A 20,338-nucleotide genomic window follows, 5' to 3' on the forward strand; every position below is an offset into this window, starting at 1 on the left:
GGGGAGAAACTGAGGATTAAACATAGGCTATGTCCCCACATACACGGGTATTTTTGAAAACGGAGATTTTCTGTTTTAAAAAACAATCCCGTCCACACATAAATGCAGAAATGAAGGAGAACGCTGCTAGGAACATGCCAAAGCAGCAGGTGGCGCTATATTCCTAACCATGTAGAAATGTTGGCCAATCAGAAGTCTAGAAGCCTCGGTGGGAAATGGTAAACAAAGATGGGGCATAGAAGCAGAACCGAGTCATATCTGTGGGGGGACAGTAACTGTGTGCGCGCATATGTAAGCATTTAAACACTGCAGAGAGAACAATTAACAGTAACCGTATTGTAGAAATGCATTTCACCGAAACAATAACGTTGCGCACAGTGTGACGTCAAAAAAGGCGCTGCGTTTTCTCCGTTTCCCTGTCCACGCATAAATGCAAAAACGGAGTTTTTGAAAATATTCTGGCAAGCGTTTTTAGTTTTTCAGTGACCGAAAACGCCGTTTAAGTGTGGACGAAAGGTGCAAACGCATAGAAAAATCTCCATTTTCAAAAGTACGTGTGGACATAGCCCAAGAATAATAAGAACTCCTAATATGTAGACTTTAATTTTTAAGAACTGTTTAACAAAGGCTTGTTTGTGCCAACCTAAATCTGCAGCACAGTTTAAATTCTCACTTTGTGGGAAATTAATGAAATAAACAACAGCCCACCTTCACATAAATAAAATATGGCAGTATATTATTATTAGTATGGTACATAGATATTTATTTTAAAACTAGAGCATATTTACTATGATACTATGTGCAGTTGGTAATATTTTAGGAAGTAGAATTTGAATGCAGACCACCTCAAATATTAAAGCCTTAAAAATATGTCGTGCAGTTTTTCATGTATGAGTGTTTTGCAATCTTAAATGAGATGTAGACCAAAGAAAACAGAGGAGAGTTGTTGTTTGTATTCCAGCTGTAGTAAACAAAGAAGTTTAGTGAATCTTTTTGACAACAGAGAGTGATGCAGTATTGATGCTGATTTGAGTTTTCTGATCCTGTATTTTTGTTCTTTGTCTTTTGTTACACAGAGTGAACTAGAAGCTTGGTTTTGCCTTTGCTGGTAAGTAAACAGTGATTGTAACTGAAGCAATATGAAATTGGGATTGTGTAACATTTTTAGCAATTTACATACAATAGTTTGGCTTTTTGTGATATCTTGCCATTTGCTCATGGGCAAAAACACATTTAGGATTTATAAGCAGTAAAGCCCCCCCCCCCCCCACTAGATCTCTGAGTGTCCCTAAAAATGTCCCTGAAGTTTAATAGGCCATTTATGTCTAATTTTAAAGGCTTATCAAAGCATTTCTGTAGTAATTATTGTTTTTATTACACATGTTAAGGCCATTTGAGACTCTGCAATTAAATTTTGCCCTCTTTAGACTAAAGTGAGTTCATTTTGTCTGAGGTACAGTGCTGGGAAAAGTCTTTCTTCCTTGCAGATTTATTTTGTTCATGCTTTTTTGTCACATGTTTCAAATCATCTAACAGGGATGATATGAATAAATACAAAAAAGCATTTTAAAGTGATGATTTCACGTATGAAGCAGAGAAAACCAAACCAGAGCTATCTGTTCTAATGTGAGAACATGCTGGTCTCTAATACCCAGCTGTGGAAGCCCTGATACGAAGAACTACCATCAAGCATTTATAGTATCAAGTATTATTTGTGATTGTTGCATGCTTTGAAACTGTGATGTTATCATTTGATCAAGTGTGCAGTGCGAGCAAATCCTTGCTTGTGGTATCTGATGTGTTATGTAATAGCACCAAAGTATTAGAGCTTTACGTTAATGAGGAATTTCTGTGGCTTATTGCAGATTGATAAAACGACACATCACCTTAATAAAGACAGAAATCTTTAATAAGGTGCAGAAAGAGAAGATGGGGTGTTTATAGTAAAGCTGTTGTAAACAAAGAATTTAACAGATTTTTTTTTTCACTACAGATTGTGATGCAGTATTGACTCTGATGCTGATTTTAGTTGTCTGATTCTGTATTTTTGTTCTTTTGTTACAGAGTGAAACAGAACTTTGGTTTTGCCTTTGCTGGTAAGTAAGCAGCAATTGTAACTGCAGTAATATGACATTGTCACTGTGTAACATGTTTAGCAACTTACCTAACGTAGTTTGGTTTTTGTGACATTACCATTTATTGATGGGCAAAATCAAATGGTCAGAATTTATACCTTGTAGCAGCAAAGGCCCCACACATGACCTCTGACTGTCCCTGAAGTTTAACAGGCCATTTGTGTCTGATTTTTATGTTTGAACACAAACAACTGTTTTTATACAGTTGTTTGTGTTCTCCGTTTGTTTGTGGATTTACGTAGCAGAGCACCACAGTTGTTGATTTATATCTTCACTCATATTCTGCTTATGTATTACATTAAAGTCAGACCACTATAGAAGTATTTTTGCCTGAGTGAACAGAAGTGGTAGGTTAAACATTTAAGCAATAATAAAAAACTCAGAGGACCAGAGTTGTGAGTAGGCAATGTTGTGTATGTTAAAGCCTGTGTGTAATTTATATACAATAAGTTTAAATCAGTTTCTTAATAATTTGCTTGATACAATGTGTTTAAAATTTTATATAAAAGGGAAATATTGAAAAATACAAAAAGATTCCTGCCAACAGGTACAATGGAAGGACTCTTTATTATAATTTTTGTAATTGCAAAAATGGTGTGCCACTGTTGTTACTATAACATGTCAGAATTTACATGTATTTTAGGATTTACATATTCAGATCAGAACTAAAACCTAATGAGGTTTTCCGTTGATTCTAACAGTTGTGGTTTTTTCACACTTTATTAAGCACTGACTTGTGATAGAAAATGATGGAGCTAAAAAGCCATAATCTGTACCAACAAATATTGGTGCCTCTTTTTTGCACTTCTGTAGTATGCATGCCTTTATTACACATGTTATCACCATGTGAGACTCTGTAACTGAAGTTTGTCCTCTTTAGACTACAGTGAGTTCATAAAGGCTTGAAGAAATTGAGGATTTTACTAGTTATTTCATGTCACAGTAAATTGGATTGTGTGCGAAGAGGTTCAACAGTGTAAGTCATTAAACAGTGATCTGATGTGTTGTTTCCTTTCTCTAGGATACTGATCTGATCGTCGCAAGTCTGGTAAGTAAAGGTTTTGTCTGCGGTACAGTGCTGAGAAAGGTCTTTCTTCCTTGCAGATTTATTTTGTTTATGCTTTTTTCACATGTTTCAAATCATCTAACAAGGATGACCTGGATAAATACAAAAAGCAGTTTTAAAGTGATGATTTCATTTTTGAACCAGAACAACCTGGTCTAATGTAAAAACATGTTGGTCTGTAATACCCAGCTGTGGATGCCCTGATAGCAACAATTACCATCAAGCATTTACAGTAACTGGTAATGACTGGTTTACATCACTGGTTGATTTTGGTCCACTATAATTTCAGAATTGTCATAATTAGATCCAAACAGGACAGGCAAAAAAAGAAAAGAAAAAAGTCTTAATTAAGGCCCAATATAGGGTTTTCAAGTCATGCCAAGTATCTTAATTTCATTAAAGTCCAGACTGATTAGTTTACACCATGTGTTTTGTTTCATTCATTCAATTGGACTTGCTTGTGTGCTTCAGATCCTAAGTGTGATTAAACTTAAGCCCAGGACCTGATGAGTTGATGTAGGTCCTGAAGTAGTAAAGGAACTCTGGGACATCACAGTAACAGCACCATGTTTGACTTTAATGCTGGTGTTTTTCTCTCACTATAGATGATTCAGTTTAGTGCAGTTAGTCAGCACAGCTCTTGGTTATCATCGAGATATTATTAGGCAACTTGTTTTTGCATGTTCAGCTACAACATCTGGGAGGGTTTCTGTTTTCTGAGGTCTCCAGATCCTTAGTAGTCTCTTTGTAAACCTTTACAGAACTATATGTGTTTGTTTCACATTAGAGCAGCTCACGACTAGCAGTTTAGGGACAATTAAATATTCACATAGGACAGGGGTCTCAAACTCCACTCTTCAAGTGCCGGTGTCCTGAAGCTTTTCCACGTGTCCCTGTTACAAAACACCTGAATAACATTTGTAGGTCATTAGTGAGAGTATAGAATTTGACTGTGTGCTGAAGTGGCATCCCCTAAGACTACTCAAATGTAAGTAATTTAAGTGTTTGGAAAAATGTACTTCTAAAAGTACTTTCATTGCATCATGTTCATTCACTCATGAGCTGCTATAACATGAATCAAATTCCTGAATTACCACCTCAGCATGCAGTCAGGTTCTGTAGAGTTTTGCTAATGACCTACTAATGTTATTCAGGTGTGTTGCAACAGGGACACATAGAAAAGTTTCTGGACACCAGGCCTTAAGGACCAGAGTTTGAGACCACTGGTGGTAGGGCATTGTGGATTTCAAAAGCTTCTTCCCTTAAATCACTGCCTAAAAACTGCTTTTTGTAATTTGTCATAATGACTTGCAAAGTATAGGTGGGATGAAAACATAAACATAAGACATTTTATAGTGGCCTGATATTTTTATCAAGGCTGTTTTTTGAAAATAATCCTGGCCTAATTTACAAAAGATGAACTGTCTGAAAGTCATGTTTGTTTGTTTGTTTAAGAAATGTGGGAATGTCCAGCAAAGATCTTACATGCAACAGCTCAGATACAGCACTCACTTCTGTTCTTTTTATCATGAAATGATCTACAAAGAAATGATCATCATACTAAATTTTGCTAATTAGGCCTTTATATCAGCTATGATAAGTTTATTATAGATTTAGTGTAGTGCTTATTGCTGTGTATCAAACATGCCCCAAATGTGACTGAAATATGTAGAAACTGCTGTGTAGAAACTAGCTGTCTCCAAATTTCTCATTTTGCCAAAATTCATACAGAGTGACCTGAAACTGTGCTGTAACCTCAGTGTGTTGGTTTTGTTGGACCATTTAATATTTACAGTAAGTTACTGTAGCAGCACGTCTTGGTTTGAGTTTATAGACTTAGTTTATTGTTTTAATAGAATGTAAAAATGTCCTTATAACAGTTCCACCATCATTTGTTAAACATTGTCATTCTGTTCAGTCCAATAATTTACTGTAGAAGTCTTTAGTATTCAAAGCCCTACATGTACTGTATTTTTGAGATTATAAGGCATAATGTCAATAAACAAGCCTGTTTTTAAGGCAGATTAAGCCAAACAAACAGTCAGATAAGTCAAACTTTATTCAAGTCATTCACAAACAACTCTCAACACTGTTCAGTTGTAACACATAAAATACAGAACAATACACTCACTTTTTCAGTTCATTCCTCATCCACAAATCCATCAAACTCTTCATGGGTTGATCAGTTTGAAATCTGCTTCTTAAGCATGTCTCTTAGCACGTGCCAGGTCCTTGTACACACACCATAATGTTATGTTGAAGCACCGTACGAATTACTCTGCGAGGGTCCTGACTATGGTAGCCATAATGCCCTGACAATACATCAAGCAGCGCAGCTTTGTAGCTTACGAAGTCTTACTAAAATATTTGACAGAATTTTGAGCGCTGTGTACCACAGAAATCCCGTTTGAGGTCAGTAAGCATAACCAGAATCGATACGCTAGGCACATTGTATGTTTTTGAGATAATGACAGGATTTTAGGTGTGCCATATAGTCTGAAGAATATGGTAAATCCAAGCATGTTGGAAATATGACTAATTCCATGCCTTTTGTGTCTTACAGGTGACCTGCTGCAGAAGATCCTCTCTCTCTCTCTCTATCATTATAAGCAATTCTGTCTATCCTATCACTCTCCCAACTCTATCTAATTTGAAAGCCATTCTATCTTGTATCCCTCTATCCCTACTGCTCTATCTAATTTGAAAGCCATTCTATCTTGTATCCCTCTATCCCTACTGCTCTATCTAATTTGAAAGCCATTCTATCTTGTATCCCTCTATCCCTACTGCTCTATCTAATTTGAAAGCCATTCTATCTTGTATCCCTCTATCCCTACTGCTCTATCTAATTTGAAAGCCATTCTATCTTGTATCCCTCTATCTCTACCGCTCTATCTAATTTGAAAGCCATTCCATCTTGTATCCCTCTATCTCTACTGCTCTATCTAATTTGAGAATCCAAGTTTTGAGAATCCTTTCAGAATCCAATTTTCAGAAATCCAAGTTACCAGAACTTGATCTATCTGTTACAGAATTCTGAGAGATCTCTGCTCTCACTGCTCTTTCTTTCCTGTCATTAAGCTCTCTCACATTCAGTCATTTTGCTTTAAATTACAAGTTGAATATACAGTAGTAGAATTACAGTACAGTAGAACTTATAGTAGAAACTACTTACACAGCCCTACATTTGTCATTTTAATTTTGCATTAGACTTTAGTTTGGACTGCTAGTTTGGCTTACTTTGATCAATTGTATAAAATATCACCTTTTTATAAGTTTATTTGTAATAAGATAATCTGGTTATTTTGTAATACATACATTCAGATAAATAATAAATTAGATCCAGTCTGTTAGTCTGTTTCATTGGCTATAACATTTGACTGCAAGTTTATAGTATTATTATTTAAGGACAAACCCATTTTGTCACTCAGTGTAAGTATTCAGTCAGTATTGTCATCGAGAAGTGCCTGAGGACCCAGACTTCCTGTTTCCTGACTGCTGCAGAACATCCAGCTGAAGAAACCCCGTTTCTAAAAGAGGTACAATAAAACGGACCAAATTGTTTCCAGAGAACTTTGAATTTCCTTTATTTTGAGTTTGGAGTACAAATCAGCTTTTTAACATCTATTCATATATTCATAAAAACATTTTATAGTATAATAGTACATTTCTCAGATTTAACAGTAACTTAAGGAGTTATAAGTTTTTCTGTGTTTCAAGGTTCAGTTTTGTTTATATTTGTGTATAACCACATATAAGCTCCAGATTGTACTTCAGCAAAATGCCAAGAAAAAGTCAAAGGTCGCAGTCCCAGAAGCTTAGATGGCAAAAGCAGAAAGAACAGGTGAATGTTTCTCAGAGCAGTGAGCAGGTAAAGGTGTGTGTTTCAGCTTTTCCCAGCACAGAAGTGCAGAGCAGTGTTCAGACAGCCACAGTGTCTTATGCAGATGTGGTAAAGAGAAGTGTTCCCTCAGTGTCTGTCCCAGAGCCTGGAGTTATGCAGGTAATCCAGACTAAACCCCAGCTAACTGTACAAACACAGCATGATGGAGAGACAGCCACAGTGTCTTATGCAGATGTGGTAAAAAGAAGTGTTCCCTCAGTGTCTGTCCCAGAGCCTGAAGTTATGCAGGTAATCCAGACTAAACCCCAGCTAACTGTACAAACACAGCATGATGGAGAGACAGCCACAGTGTCTTATGCAGATGTGGTAAAAAGAAGTGTTCCCTCAGTGTCTGTCCCAGAGCCTGAAGTTATGCAGGTAATCCAGACTAAACCCCAGCTAACTGTACAAACACAGCATGATGGACAAGCTCCAGTACAGTCTCATGTACAGGTTACAAACAGTGAAAGTCCACGAGTGAGTAGCGTCTGTGCTTCCCGAAGCCAGGCCGCTCCTAGGTATGGAAAGTACCGGAATCAGCAATGCATGGCTAACAGTTTGGTTTTCCTGTCATTCTTACAGGAGGATGAATTTATTACCAGAGCAGATCTAAACTGTGTGTTGGACAAAGGCCATGCCGTCTATTCAGATGCCAGACTGAGGTTTGTGAACAGTGTGTTTCTAGCCTGCGATGAACTTCCCTCAGTTGTTACCAGCCGCACACACGAGTATCAAGTCGACATGTCTCAGTTTGCTCATTACGGCACATTTGATGGTACAGATCACTTTCCGAGCCTTGAACAGGGATTACAGTGTTTGGCTTCAGACGTTCGCTATGCTTTGCTAGTCATGGGAGGAACAGTCATCGCTGTTAGCAGGCTGACTTCAGGTGAATATGCATATTTTGACCCTCACCCACGTAAGTCTACTGGTATGCCATTGTCGCTAAGTGTAAGTGGTGGAACTGCAGTTATGTTGAAATTCACACGTCTTAATGACATGATTGACAGGATCAAACGTTTGTACAGAATGTTCAGCATCGCACCAAGCTGCACTTATGAACTACAGCCCATCGAGTTTCACAGTGAAAACGCTGCTGACCAAAGAGATGCTAATCAAACCACCGAATACAGACAAACAGCTACAACTGTTACAGCACCAGCTTTAAATGAAGCCGTTCATGAAATAAACTCCCAAAGATCTACTGACCAGACACAGAAGACTGTGAGAGACACTTTAACGACTGAAGTGACATCATCCAGAGTGGATTATTCAAATGAGACAGCTGCTACTGAAAACAACCATCTTCCTTCTGAGTATTTAGAAAAAGAAACATCTGCATCTTCTGTAAGAGACACTCAGGTAACATCAGATTCTGTTCCTCAGAATGATTCAAACAGTGCCTCCAGTTCAACTAAGATAACAGAGGAACTCTCAGATAAACTGCTGAAATATAGTAAACATGAAAGGCAAAAAATGAGGAGAAGATTATTGACCCAACAAAAGCTACCACAGAGAAAGGAAAATCAGAAGACGAAAGAAAGGCAGATGTACAGGTTTGATGAAAGCTTCAAGACAAAGAAAAAAAACTCAACTAAGAAGTGTAATGATCCTGATCACAGACAGAAAAAGAGCATGTACAAAAATGAACTGTATAAATTAAATGCTACCTATAAGGAGAAACAGAGAGAACATTTTAGAAAGATGTATAGAGAAAGTGCTAAAATTAGAGAGAGAAAAAGAGAATGTGTCATAAGGACATATAAAGACAATCCCCTATTCAGAGAAAAGCAGAAGGAACGTGTAACAAGAACATATAGAGAGTCTCCCCTATTCAGAGAAAAGCAGAAGGAACGTGTAACAAGAACATATAGAGAGTCTCCCATATTCAGAGAAAAGCAGAAGGAACGTGTAACAAGAACATATAGAGAGTCTCCCATATTCAGAGAAAAGCAGAAGGAACGTGTAACAAGAACATATAGAGAGTCTCCCATATTCAGAGAAAAGCAGAAGGAACGTGTAACAAGAACATATAGAGAGTCTCCCATATTCAGAGATAAGCAGAAAGAGCGTATAAGAAGAATATACAGAACTTGTGCTGAATTCAGAGAAAAACATAAAGCTTACATGAGGTCATATGTATATAACCTATATAAAGAAAGTGAAGAATTTAAAAAGAAAAAACTATCTTACATGACTAAGCGTTATGGAGAAGAGAGACGATTTCAGCAACAACACAAGGACAATATGAGAGAACGAATGAGAGTAAAATATTGGAATGGTTTTTCTTTCAGACAGATGCATAATATCAGATGTGCAATGAATATAAAACGGAAATATCGCCAGATGCATCGACCAGCTGAGACTTTACAGTGTCATCCAGAGAACACTTTAATGAATGAGGCCATATCTCGTTTCAGATCAAACATTAAGTCAGCACCATCTTATGTTTGTACTGTTTGTCTAAAAGCTTCTTTTCCTAATCAGGTGAAAATCTGCAAAAGACAAAATTACTCAAAACACCAGACTGTAGCTCATCAGTGTCTAACTGGTAAATATGTTCATGTGTGTGATGAAGCATGTCATGATCACTGCAGCTTTCCTGTTGAGAGAAAAAAAGAGTATATCTGTCACACATGTCACAGTTCCCTCAAAAGTGGATGCATGCCCAGGCTTGCTGCTGTTAATGGTTTAGAACTGCAGGATATTCCAGCTGAACTTTGTGATCTCAACATTCTGGAGAGACATCTGATTGCCAAATGCATACCATTTGCTAAGATTATTCCTCTTCCAAAGGGGAGACAGAGACTTATACGTGGTAATGTGGTGTGTGTACCATCTGAGGTCCAACAAACAGTTGACAGTTTACCGAGGATCAGAAGCCAATCACAGATCATGAGGATAAAGCTGAAAAGACGACTGTGCTACAAAGGCCATCAGCTGTTCCAGACTGTCACCTGGTCTAAACTCATTCAAGCTCTGCGTAAACTGAAACAAATTCATCCACAGTACACAGATATTGTTATCAGAGATGATGCATTGCTTTGTGATCCAACGTTACCTGATGATGACAGCAGTGATGAAGCCAGCATGGCAAGTGATGATTATAATGAAGCAGATTTAATGGAAATTGACAACTATGAAAAAGATGCCCTTTTGTGCGAAAGTGAGTCTCAAAGTGACCAAGATATTAATATGCAATCCTGTGATGAACAACCAGAGGAACAAAATCCAGATGAACCAGAAAGTGATTTGAACAATGGAGGTTTTGCTCTAGAAAGTTGTCTGCAGCCTGTAGACATTTCAGAAGAGATTCTCTGTTTCACTGATAACACATATTGTGTGGCTCCTGCAGAAAGAAACAATCCTGTTAGCTTCTTCAGAACTCCTCATTTGGAAGCCATGGCATTTCCTGTGCAGTTTCCTACTGGTCAGAATACACTGGATGAAAAGAGACGTCTCAAGCTCACACCAAGTGCTTACTTCAAGTCAAGGCTTTTCAACATTGATGCAAGATTTGCTAAAGACACAAATTACTTGTTTTTCTCACAGTTTGTCACTGAAATACATTTGGCTAATTCCAGCATGACAATACAGCTAAGGAAAGGTAAAACTATGACCAAAGATGGACGCAAAATCACATCAGGAATGTTACAAAGTAAGACAGAAGTAGAGAAGCTGGTAAGAAATAAAGATGCAATCAGATTTATGCAGCCACTCAGAGGAACTCCAGCTTACTGGCAGAAAACTACCAGAGATCTATTCAGCATGGTTCGCCAAATAGGAACACCTCAGTTCTTTGTCACTTTCTCTGCTGCTGAGATGAGATGGCCTGAAGTGATTCAAGCAATAAAGAGACAGCAAGGTGAAGAGGTTGATTTTGAAGCCCTGGACTGGTCAGAAAAGTGTGAAATTCTAAGATCAAATCCAGTAACCACCATGCGAATGTTTGATAAACGTGTTGAGGCTTTGTTCAGAGATTTGCTTTTTTCTCCTGCACAGCCCCTTGGTGAGATCATTGATTACTTTTACAGAGTTGAGTTCCAGCACAGAGGTAGTCCACATATACACATGTTGCTGTGGATTCGAGAAAAGGTAGAAGCAGATGTGGATGATGACCAAACTGTCTGTGACTTTGTGGACAGATACATCTCAGCTCAACTCCCTGATCCAGAAAAACAACCTGAACTGCACAAAAAAGTCACTGAGCTACAAAAGCACAGCAAAAACCACACAAAGACATGCTTTAAGAGTGTGAACTCTGGTTGTAGATTTGGGTTTCCCAAACCACCAGCCACAAGAACAATGATTGTGAGACAGGATGAGGATTCAGACACTGAAGCTGCAAAAGCCAAACTCAGACCTTTGTTGAACCTGCTGAAGGAACCTGAAGCTGCTTCCCTCACCATAGAGCAGATTCTGTCACGATGCAACTTAACAATGAATGAGTATGAACAATGCCTCCAAGACATAAACAAGAAAACAGCTCTGATTCTGAAACGTGACCCAAATGAGTGTTGGATCAACAATTACAACCCAGACCTGCTTGAAGCCTGGAACTCTAATTTAGATGTCTCATTCATTTTGAATGCCTATTCATGTATAGAATACCTCTGTAAATATATAACAAAGAAAGAATCTGGCCTCTCTGAATACCTGAAGACAGTTATTGACAACTCTGATAAGAACACCGTCAATGAATGTGATGAAATGAGAGCTGTGATGCAAGCTTACTCAAAAAAGAGAGAAATCAGCGCACAGGAGTGTGTGACTCGAGTCTGTGGCCTAAAAATGAAAAAATGTTCCCGCAGTGTTGTATTTGTACCAACAGATGATAACCCAGTAAAAATGAGTCGGCCCATGAGCTTCCTGGAAAGCACAACACACGACAGTTGTAATATTTGGATGACAAGTTTGAGTGATAAATACAAATGCAGACCTGAGACCCCAGAATATGAGGAAATGTCACTGGCTGATTTTGCTGCCTTGTGCAGGTTGGTGAGTGGTCCAAATGAAGGAAAAGATGTGCTTCCTCTTCTAAACCAGCTTGGATTTGTACAAAGGCGAAAGAATGATAAACCAGCTATAATCAGATATTACCACTGTTCACAGGAAAAAGATCCTGAGCAATATTATGGTCGACTGTTGAGACTTTACCTTCCACACAGATCAGAGCAGGAACTGAAACCACAAGGGTTCCAAACCTATCAGTCCTTCTACAACTCAGGTTTTGTACGACTTCCATGTTCAGACCACAGTGAGTCTGTGAAAAGGGTTGTGAAAAGAAATAAAGACAAGTATGAGAAGAACTCTGAGGATATTGAGAGTGCACTGGAAGAGTTTGAACAAAATAGGGATGTTGTGATCGATGAATGGTGTAATCTGGCTCCTGAATCTGAAGTTGTGAGGCTGCAATGCGATGAGAATCTTCCTGAGAGACATTCTGATGATGAGAACGAACAGGAGAATGTTCCCGACTACAGTCGTCAGTCTGATGCTGTAACAAAGATCAGAGCCGTCAGAGAACAACCTGCAGTAGATCCAGCCGTGGTACGTGTAATGTATCAGAATCTGAACCAGAAGCAGGCCTGCGTGTTCTATACTATAAGAGACTGGTGTATTCAGCGAGTTTGTGGTTTGAACCCAGATCCATTTTTCTTCTATATCAACGGTGGTGCAGGAACTGGAAAGTCACATCTGATTAAGTGTATTCATTCTGAAGCATCAAAGATCCTGAGCAGACTGCCTGCTAATGCAGAAGAAGCTGACATATCAAATCCAACTGTTTTACTGACTTCATTTACCGGTACAGCAGCTTTTTCTATCAGTGGCTCTACGTTACATTCTCTACTGAAACTACCCAGGAGTCTGAAACCACCCATTCAAGGACTTGGTAACCAACTGGATGAAGTCAGATCTGAGCTGATGAATGCTGAAATTATTGTTATTGATGAAATTTCAATGGTTTCAAAACCCCTTTTTGCTTATGTGGATGCAAGACTGAAACAAATCAAAGGCACTCAGAGACCTTTTGGTGGAATGTCAGTTTTAGCTGTTGGAGATTTTTACCAGCTGCCACCAGTGCGACAGTCTAAACCTCTCTGTGTTTACGATCCAGAACAGATTGACCTATGGCAGGAGCATTTTCAGATGATCACTCTAACCGAGATCATGCGTCAGAAAGATGATGTGGCCTTTGCAGAGATGCTGAACAGGATTAGAGTCAAAGAAAAGACAGATGAGCTTTCTCAGTGCGACAGAGATTTGTTGTCACAGGCTGTGACTGCACCAGAAGAATGTCCAACTGAGGTCTTACACATTTATGCCACCAACAAGAATGTGGAATCCCACAACACAGATACCCTGAAGAAGCTTCATTCAAACATCATAATCATCAATGCAGACGATTTCCAGAAGGATAAATGTACAGGCAGAATGGAACGAAGAGACAAACCATTTACAGGTGGGCGAAATGATTTACCTGACACTCTGAATGTTGCTGAAGGAGCTCGAGTCATGCTGACCAGAAACTTGGACACACTAAACGGTTTAGTCAACGGTGCTTTTGGTATACTGGTAAAGGTGGTGAGATCTGAAAATGATGGACACATAATTAAACTGGGGCTCAGGATGGACAACCGGCAGCCTATGAGACACAACCGCAGTGCTAATGCAGCTTCTGATGATCTGGTTTACATTGAGAGAGCAGAGGAGAGTCTGAAGTTTAAAGGAGCAGTACGCAGACAGTTTCCTGTAAAGCTAGCATTCGCTTGCACAATTCACAAAACTCAGGGTCTTACAACACAGACAGCTGTAGTTTCAATGAAGAACATTTTTGAACCAGGTATGGCTTACGTTGCTCTCAGCAGGGTGACGTCTCTCAGTGGACTCTATTTGCAGGACTTGGATGAGAAAAAGATTTACGCCAATCCCGAGGTAACTGCAGCGCTCCAAACCATGAGACAAGCCAGTGTTGAAGAAATGATGCCTCTTCTTCAGGTCAGAGAAACAGCCAGCAGACTTGACACTCTTACACTGATCCATCACAATACGGAGGGTTTGCCATCTCACATCAGTGACATCAAGAGTCATCATGAAATGTGTTTAGCAGATGTTTTGTGTCTCACTGAGTCTCACCTTCAAGGCTCCTTTGTTGCAGACAGTCTTCATTTGGACGGCTACACCATGTTCAAACGCAACAGACATGTGTCCTACACAAACTTTCCTCACATGGCCAGCAGAAGTGGTGGGGGAGTTGTTGTGTATTTGAGGAATCATTTTCAGGTTCAGGTAAAACAGTATCTGCATAATGTCACTGATCTTGAGTTTTTAGTGTTGAAGGTTCAGGCTCCATTCCCTGCACTCATTGCTGTTGTGTACAGACCCCCTGACTACAGTTTGACACCATTCATGCAAAACCTGGTAAGTCTTTTAGATTCACTTGAAATAATGGACTGTCACCCAATCATTGTGTGTGGAGATTTTAATGAGAACCAGTTGCAGAGTGGAAGAAAACAGATTCTGGAGCAGTTTCAGTCGAGAGGGTATTCACAGCTGATCACTTCTGCCACTACAGACAAGAACACCCTGCTTGACCTCATTTTTATTTCTCAGCCACAGAAATGTCTGTATTCAGGTGTTCTGAGATCATATTACAGTTACCACAACCCTGTCTTTTGTGTCCTGTCCTCGAGCCAATCATGAAGTCGTCTGGTGAGTTTTGAAACAATTACAGATCATGTTTGTTACAGAGTTTACTGATTGTAGAGCATGAAAAAGATTTTTCATTGAAAAAATTGTCTTCCCTACTCTGTCTGTCAGAAGACCCTTTCTTATTGCAATGTTATTAATCATTTCACCAAATCATTGCTGAACTTCATGCAGAGCAGAGAACATCTGCTATCATGCACCTCTGATCTGAAATGTGCTGCAACATTTATTAAACCAACATCATTTCTTTTATTCTCATGTTTTAAATGACTAAATCTTTTTACTGTGACGTATGTAGCTCAACAAACGAGATCTTCCCCTCCAAGGGCTTGAAAATATGAAATAGTAAATAAATAAATCCCACATAAATGCAGGTATTTATTATGGCTCACATGAATAAATACAGACAATTATATTTTCTTGATTATAGTAGCTTTTGTAGAATCAAAAGTTTTTGTGATGAATGAGGTTTTGCTTATCATGTTTTACAGGTAAAAAATGTCAAAAGTTATAAACTATCTTTAGGCTACCAGAGATGTCTATAATGATACATTATGTAGAGAAAAACATTAGTACAGCTTATAGAATATGTATAAAAACTGATTTAGAAGTAAATGGATAGTTTTCTGAAAGTTCCCGACTACAGTTTAACACCACCCACCCAGATCAGCCCCCAAGTGTCTATGTAATGCTGGTATGGTGTGTGAGTTTGACTTGGCCTTTATCCGGGTGGGTTTGGGTTTGGGTGGATAAAGGCCAAGTCAGAATTCTCTGAGCAGCTGGAAAAAGCTGCTAATAAACAAAGACATCAAAAAGTGTGGGCTTTAGGTGTAGCCCCCGCTTTCTGATGCACTAATTAGACTTAGTAACCGACACCCCATACCAGCATTACATAGACACTTGGGGGCTGAGCTGGGTGGGTGGTGTTATAAGCACGTGTTTTGTTAGATATATTTTTTCAGACACCATCTTCATGAACTGCTGAGCCAAACCTGATCCATCAGTGCTGGACTGCACAGATAACTACATGCCACAAGGAGACTGCTGTGTTATGAATTGCCATACCAGTGTGTCTTCAATGGAGAAGATGACACACCCATCACCTGACCTCCTGCCTGATCTGGAGACCATCATCATGCTACCACACTACACACCTCTGAGACCATCAATGATGACTCATACTGAGGAAACTGTATTTCCTGTCAGAGATGCTCAGTGATCCTCAGAGCAGAGAGAGGTATCATTCTTTATCTTTGATAAAAAAAAATGTCAGTGTTTTTAATTCAATTAATTAATTAAAATCCTGTTTATTGCATAAATAATTCCACACTCAAATGATTATACTTGTTGACACTTTTTGAGTTTTAATTCACATTATGGATTACAAATCTATGCTTTTTCTACTCTGTCTCTCTGTGCAGGTATTGCTTGTCTTCTGAGTTCTTCCGTGTCCCAACTGAGGCCTTCAAACCTCATTGCAGAGCTCATGTCTTTCCTCACCATCATGTGAGTGTGAGATTGCTCTGGATTCTGGTTATGTGGCCTGCAGCACCTATAAGGTATTTCAATATTGTTCATTGTATAACTTATTTGTAGTTTTTAGGGTTTCTACAGACAAAAAAAATGTTCCTTTTTCTGTATTTTTTAGAACAAGCTCGTCCAGTGTGCCTGCATTCCAGCTTCTTAGACTCTACGCAAGTGGACAGAGTATCAGTGTTTGGCCACTCTTACAGACACTGACTTCTGTCAATTCACTTCTACTGATCGGGCACCTCACTCCAGGAAGACAGAGGGCTGCAAGCCTGTCATCATTTCCAGTGTGGCTTTGTATTCTTGGGGTAGCATCAGATTTTTCCCACAAATATTCAAAGGTAACACTTGTTTTAAGCTTAGTTATTAAATCAAAAGTCTTCCCTTGTGTCATGTCTGTGAAGGTTCTCATGATGTCCTTTGATGTAGTCTCTCTCTTCACTTGCATACCCACTACAGAGGCAGTGGAGACTGTCAGAAAACGACTGCAAGAAGACAGCTCCTTGGAAGACAGGACCAACTTCACACCCGATCAGATGTGCACACTGTTAGACCTCTGCCTCACCACTACATATTTCAAATACAACGAGGGTTTCTACAGACAAAAACATGGCTGTGCCATGGGTTCCCCTGTGTCACCTGTTGTAGCCAACCTTTACATGGAGGAAGTGGAAAGGAAGGCTCTTGGCTCTTTCAAAGGAAGAGTACCCAGCCACTGGTACAGATATGTGGACGACACCTGGGTCAAAATCAAAAGGCAAAAAGTGGAATCCTTCACTGCGCACATCAACGCTGTGGATAAAAACATCAAGTTCACCAGGGAAGACACAAAGGACGACTGTTTGCTTTTCCTGGACTGCGCTGTGCACATTGAAGAGAACGGCAAACTCAACATCGAAGTTTACCGGAAGCCCACACACACGGACCAGTACCTCCTCTTTGACTCCCATCACCCTCTGGAACACAAACTTGGAGTAATTAGGACACACATTTTTTAGAATAAGCTCGTCCAGTGTGCCTGCATTCCAGCTTCACAGAAAAGAACATCAGACACCAGCGAGGGAGGATAAGAAAGACAGACACAACAACATTGTCATCCCCTATGTAGCCGGTGTATCAGAAAAACTCAGGAGAGTTTTCTCCAAATACGACATCCCAGTGTACTTCAGACCCAGTAACACACTCAGACAGAAACTGGTTCACCCGAAAGACAAAACTCCTAAACACAAACTTAACAATGTGGTGTACGCTGTACAGTGCAGCGAGGAATGCCCAGACTTCTACATCGGAGAGACCAAACAGCCACTTCACAAGCACATGGCACAACATAGAAGAGCCACCTCCACGGGACAAGACTCAGCAGTTCATCTGCATCTAAAGGACAAAGGTCAGTCTTTGAGGATGCCAATGTTCACATTTTGGACAGATGGAGGAGTGAAAGAAGCCATTTACGTCCACTGTGAGCGACCATCTTTAAACAGAGGCGGTAGTTTACGACACCAACTGTCTGCCATCTATAATCCAGTTTTGAGTTCCCTCCCCAGACACCGTAACGTCCACTCACATCCTGGGAGTGGGCGTGGGTGATTTCCTGACCTCGGGAAATCACATGATAGGGTGGGGCCAGGTTTCACAATGAGCTCACCCGAAACCCTGGCTGATTGGGACCCACACCCACTTTCACACCTTGGCTCATGTGATTAGGTAGAGGATCATCAGGGGGTTCTTTGTCCCTCTTTGGGGGGAAACTCCCACTGGGTTTAAATCTGGGACTCTCCACCATTGACCCTTAGAACTGAAGAAGCTTCTCGGATGAGAGGTGAAACGTCTTCAAGGAACTCAAAGAAGTCCAGACGCTTTTCTTTCCAAGCTCCTTAGACTTCACTTGTGTTAATTACATTTTATTTGTTGTTGTTTTCTTTTAGATTTATATGCAGTGATTGGATGTGGTGGAGCTTTGTTAACCGTGTGGAAAACATCTGTTTGTGATGATATTTACAATGAGGCTTTAAGGTGACAGTTTCCATGTAATTTCAATCCTCTTACTAAGCAAAAACATGTTTGCAATTAACATATTTTTTCAGTTTTGTCTTTTGGATTTATGGTTAACATTCCTCTGTGACAGCAAATACTAAACTGGTCCAAGTAACCAGCATATCATTGGTCAAAGGCAAAAAGGACCACATGTCACACTAGCAATGAATTTTTGACTGTGTTTGTGTTAGTATAGAGTAGGTCTAACAGTGGTTTTCCACATCTGCTCTAATATATATAGATAATGGGTCAGACATATAAAGTCATTTTGAAAAGTTCATAAAGGTCATTTATATGTGTTCCTCTTTATCATTTTATATCAGGTCACACAGCTGACTTGAGTTTTGATCAGAGTAGAACCATAACATTCATGCTAATGGTTCTACTGTTTACAGTTACTTTATGATGGATTTCACCCTGGTCACAGCACTATGTGAAAAGCTGTTAGAGGTAAAGTTAAGCCAATTAATACATCATCATAAGTCACTCTCTAACGCAGGGCAGTGATTATTATTCACTGTAATTTATTCCACAACAATGTTCTTTATTTGATTCTTTAAATATGCACATTGATTGTTTAGCTCTGTGACTCTCCACACCTGAAATATATCACAATGTGGACTTCATTTCGACAGTATTTTGTAGATTGGTACCATATTTATCATCGAATCATCTTGTGCACTTATTAACTAAATGTTGTTTGTTTGTTTTTTTTGTTTGTTTGTTTGGGGGTTTTTTGTTGCCATTTTTACCTTTCACCAACTGTGTAAATTCTGCAATTTTACCTTGGTTTTGTTTCACATCAGTTTATCTGCTGGCTGGTATTCCTGTCTTCCTTCTCTCACCCCAACCGGTCGCAGCAGATGGCCGCCCCTCCCTGAGCCTGGTTCTGCTGGAGGTTTCTTCCTGTTAAAAGGGAGTTTTTCCTTCCCACTGTCGCCAAAGTGCTTGCTCATAGGGGGTCATATGTCATATGATTGTTGGGTTTTTCTCTGTATCTATGAAGCGCCTTAAGGCGACTTTTGTTGTGATTTGTTGCTATATAAATTGAATTGAATTGGTTTTCTTTCTTTTCTAATGTTTCTGGTCATTTTTCACAGTTAAACAAGTAACTTTGAGGTTACGTCATCGTTTTCAGCTGTTATCTGTATACATTTTTTTCCTAATAATTACATTTCTGCAAAATTATAGCAGTTCTGGTAAGTTGTAATATTTCTGCCAAGTTATTAATTTTTTAATAAATTATTACATTTCTGCTAAGTTGTAGCTTCTGGTAAACTACAACATTTCTGCTGAATTGTTATGTTTCTTCTAAGTTATTGCATTTCTGCTAAGTTATTACATTTTTGCTAACTTGATGTTCTTCTGCAAAGTTATTAAAATTTCAACAACTTTTTAAACACTGACTTTGATTTCTTCAGCTTCTTCAGCTATTTTCAACTATTTTCAGCAGACAGCTTCAGCTTTACAGTTTCCTCTAAGTGATTGCAGTTCTGCTAAGTTATTCCATTTTAGCAAAGTTCCTTTGCTTCTGCAAAGTTTTTACAATTTCTGCAACTTTTCAGCTTTTTCAGCTACTTTTTGCATACAGCTTCAGCTTTAAGCATCCACACTGCATTTTCGCAGGAAATGCAAATTTTTCTAGTTCTAGTTGCTTCCGTACACTTTTCGCCGTTAAACTACTTCCACAATTTTCAGCCGATTTTCACCGTTCAAATTTTAAACTATTCTGCTATTTTTGCTCTTTCCTGCTACGATTTTTGCTATTTTTAACTATTATACTTTTTAAAATATTAAGCTTTTTTCCTTTAATTTGTCCCATTGAAATGAATGGGAAACTTCAGCAATTCTGCTAAATTTTGCTTGTTTTTGAAACTTAACTACTTCCTCATATTTTCACCTAGAACAACCATTCAAATTTTAAAATGTTCACAAATTATTGGGCTATTCAGGTATGATTCAGCTTTTTCAAATCTTTTA

General features: G+C 39.0%; 1 protein-coding gene and 1 long non-coding RNA gene across 7 annotated transcripts; both read left to right on the forward strand.

Annotated features, from left to right (window-relative positions):
- The first annotated feature begins 561 nt into the window (after positions 1-561).
- LOC145425663 (uncharacterized) lies at positions 562-5,958 on the forward strand. Its single transcript, XR_013906388.1, has 4 exons — positions 562-1,108; positions 2,065-2,096; positions 3,157-3,183; positions 5,765-5,958. It is a non-coding gene; the product is annotated as an uncharacterized LOC145425663 (long non-coding RNA).
- A 49-nt stretch (positions 5,959-6,007) lies between these two features.
- LOC113016857 (uncharacterized) lies at positions 6,008-19,758 on the forward strand. 6 transcript variants are annotated; one of them, XR_013906385.1, is made up of 6 exons: positions 6,008-6,740; positions 6,961-7,045; positions 7,667-7,746; positions 7,866-7,973; positions 13,985-14,083; positions 14,244-14,279. XR_013906385.1 is itself a non-coding variant. In XM_080298897.1 (2 exons), exons 1-2 carry the CDS (start codon positions 9,749-9,751, stop codon positions 14,352-14,354), a joined length of 4,446 nt encoding a protein of 1,481 aa, XP_080155023.1. In that variant the 5' UTR covers positions 9,626-9,748; the 3' UTR covers positions 14,355-14,501. The 6 variants fall into 6 exon arrangements, 1 of the variants encoding a protein (XP_080155023.1); XR_013906383.1 differs by lacking the exon at positions 6,961-7,045; XR_013906384.1 differs by lacking the exons at positions 6,961-7,045; positions 7,866-7,973.
- The last annotated feature ends 580 nt before the right edge of the window (positions 19,759-20,338 follow it).

This window comes from Astatotilapia calliptera, chromosome 3 (genome assembly GCF_964374335.1).
Source record: "Astatotilapia calliptera chromosome 3, fAstCal68.1, whole genome shotgun sequence".
Taxonomy (NCBI): Eukaryota; Metazoa; Chordata; class Actinopteri; order Cichliformes; family Cichlidae; genus Astatotilapia; species Astatotilapia calliptera.

What these genes read in the sequence shown, in the direction of transcription:
- LOC113016857 (XM_080298897.1), top strand. Translation starts at nt 9,749, where the DNA reads ATGCCCAGGCTTGCTGCTGTTAATGGTTTAGAACTGCAGGATATTCCA. An exon ending in AAATGATGCCTCTTCTTCAG is followed by an intron (nt 14,084 to 14,243) that starts GTCAGAGAAACA and finishes CCTTTGTTGCAG; the next exon opens with ACAGTCTTCATTTGGACGGC.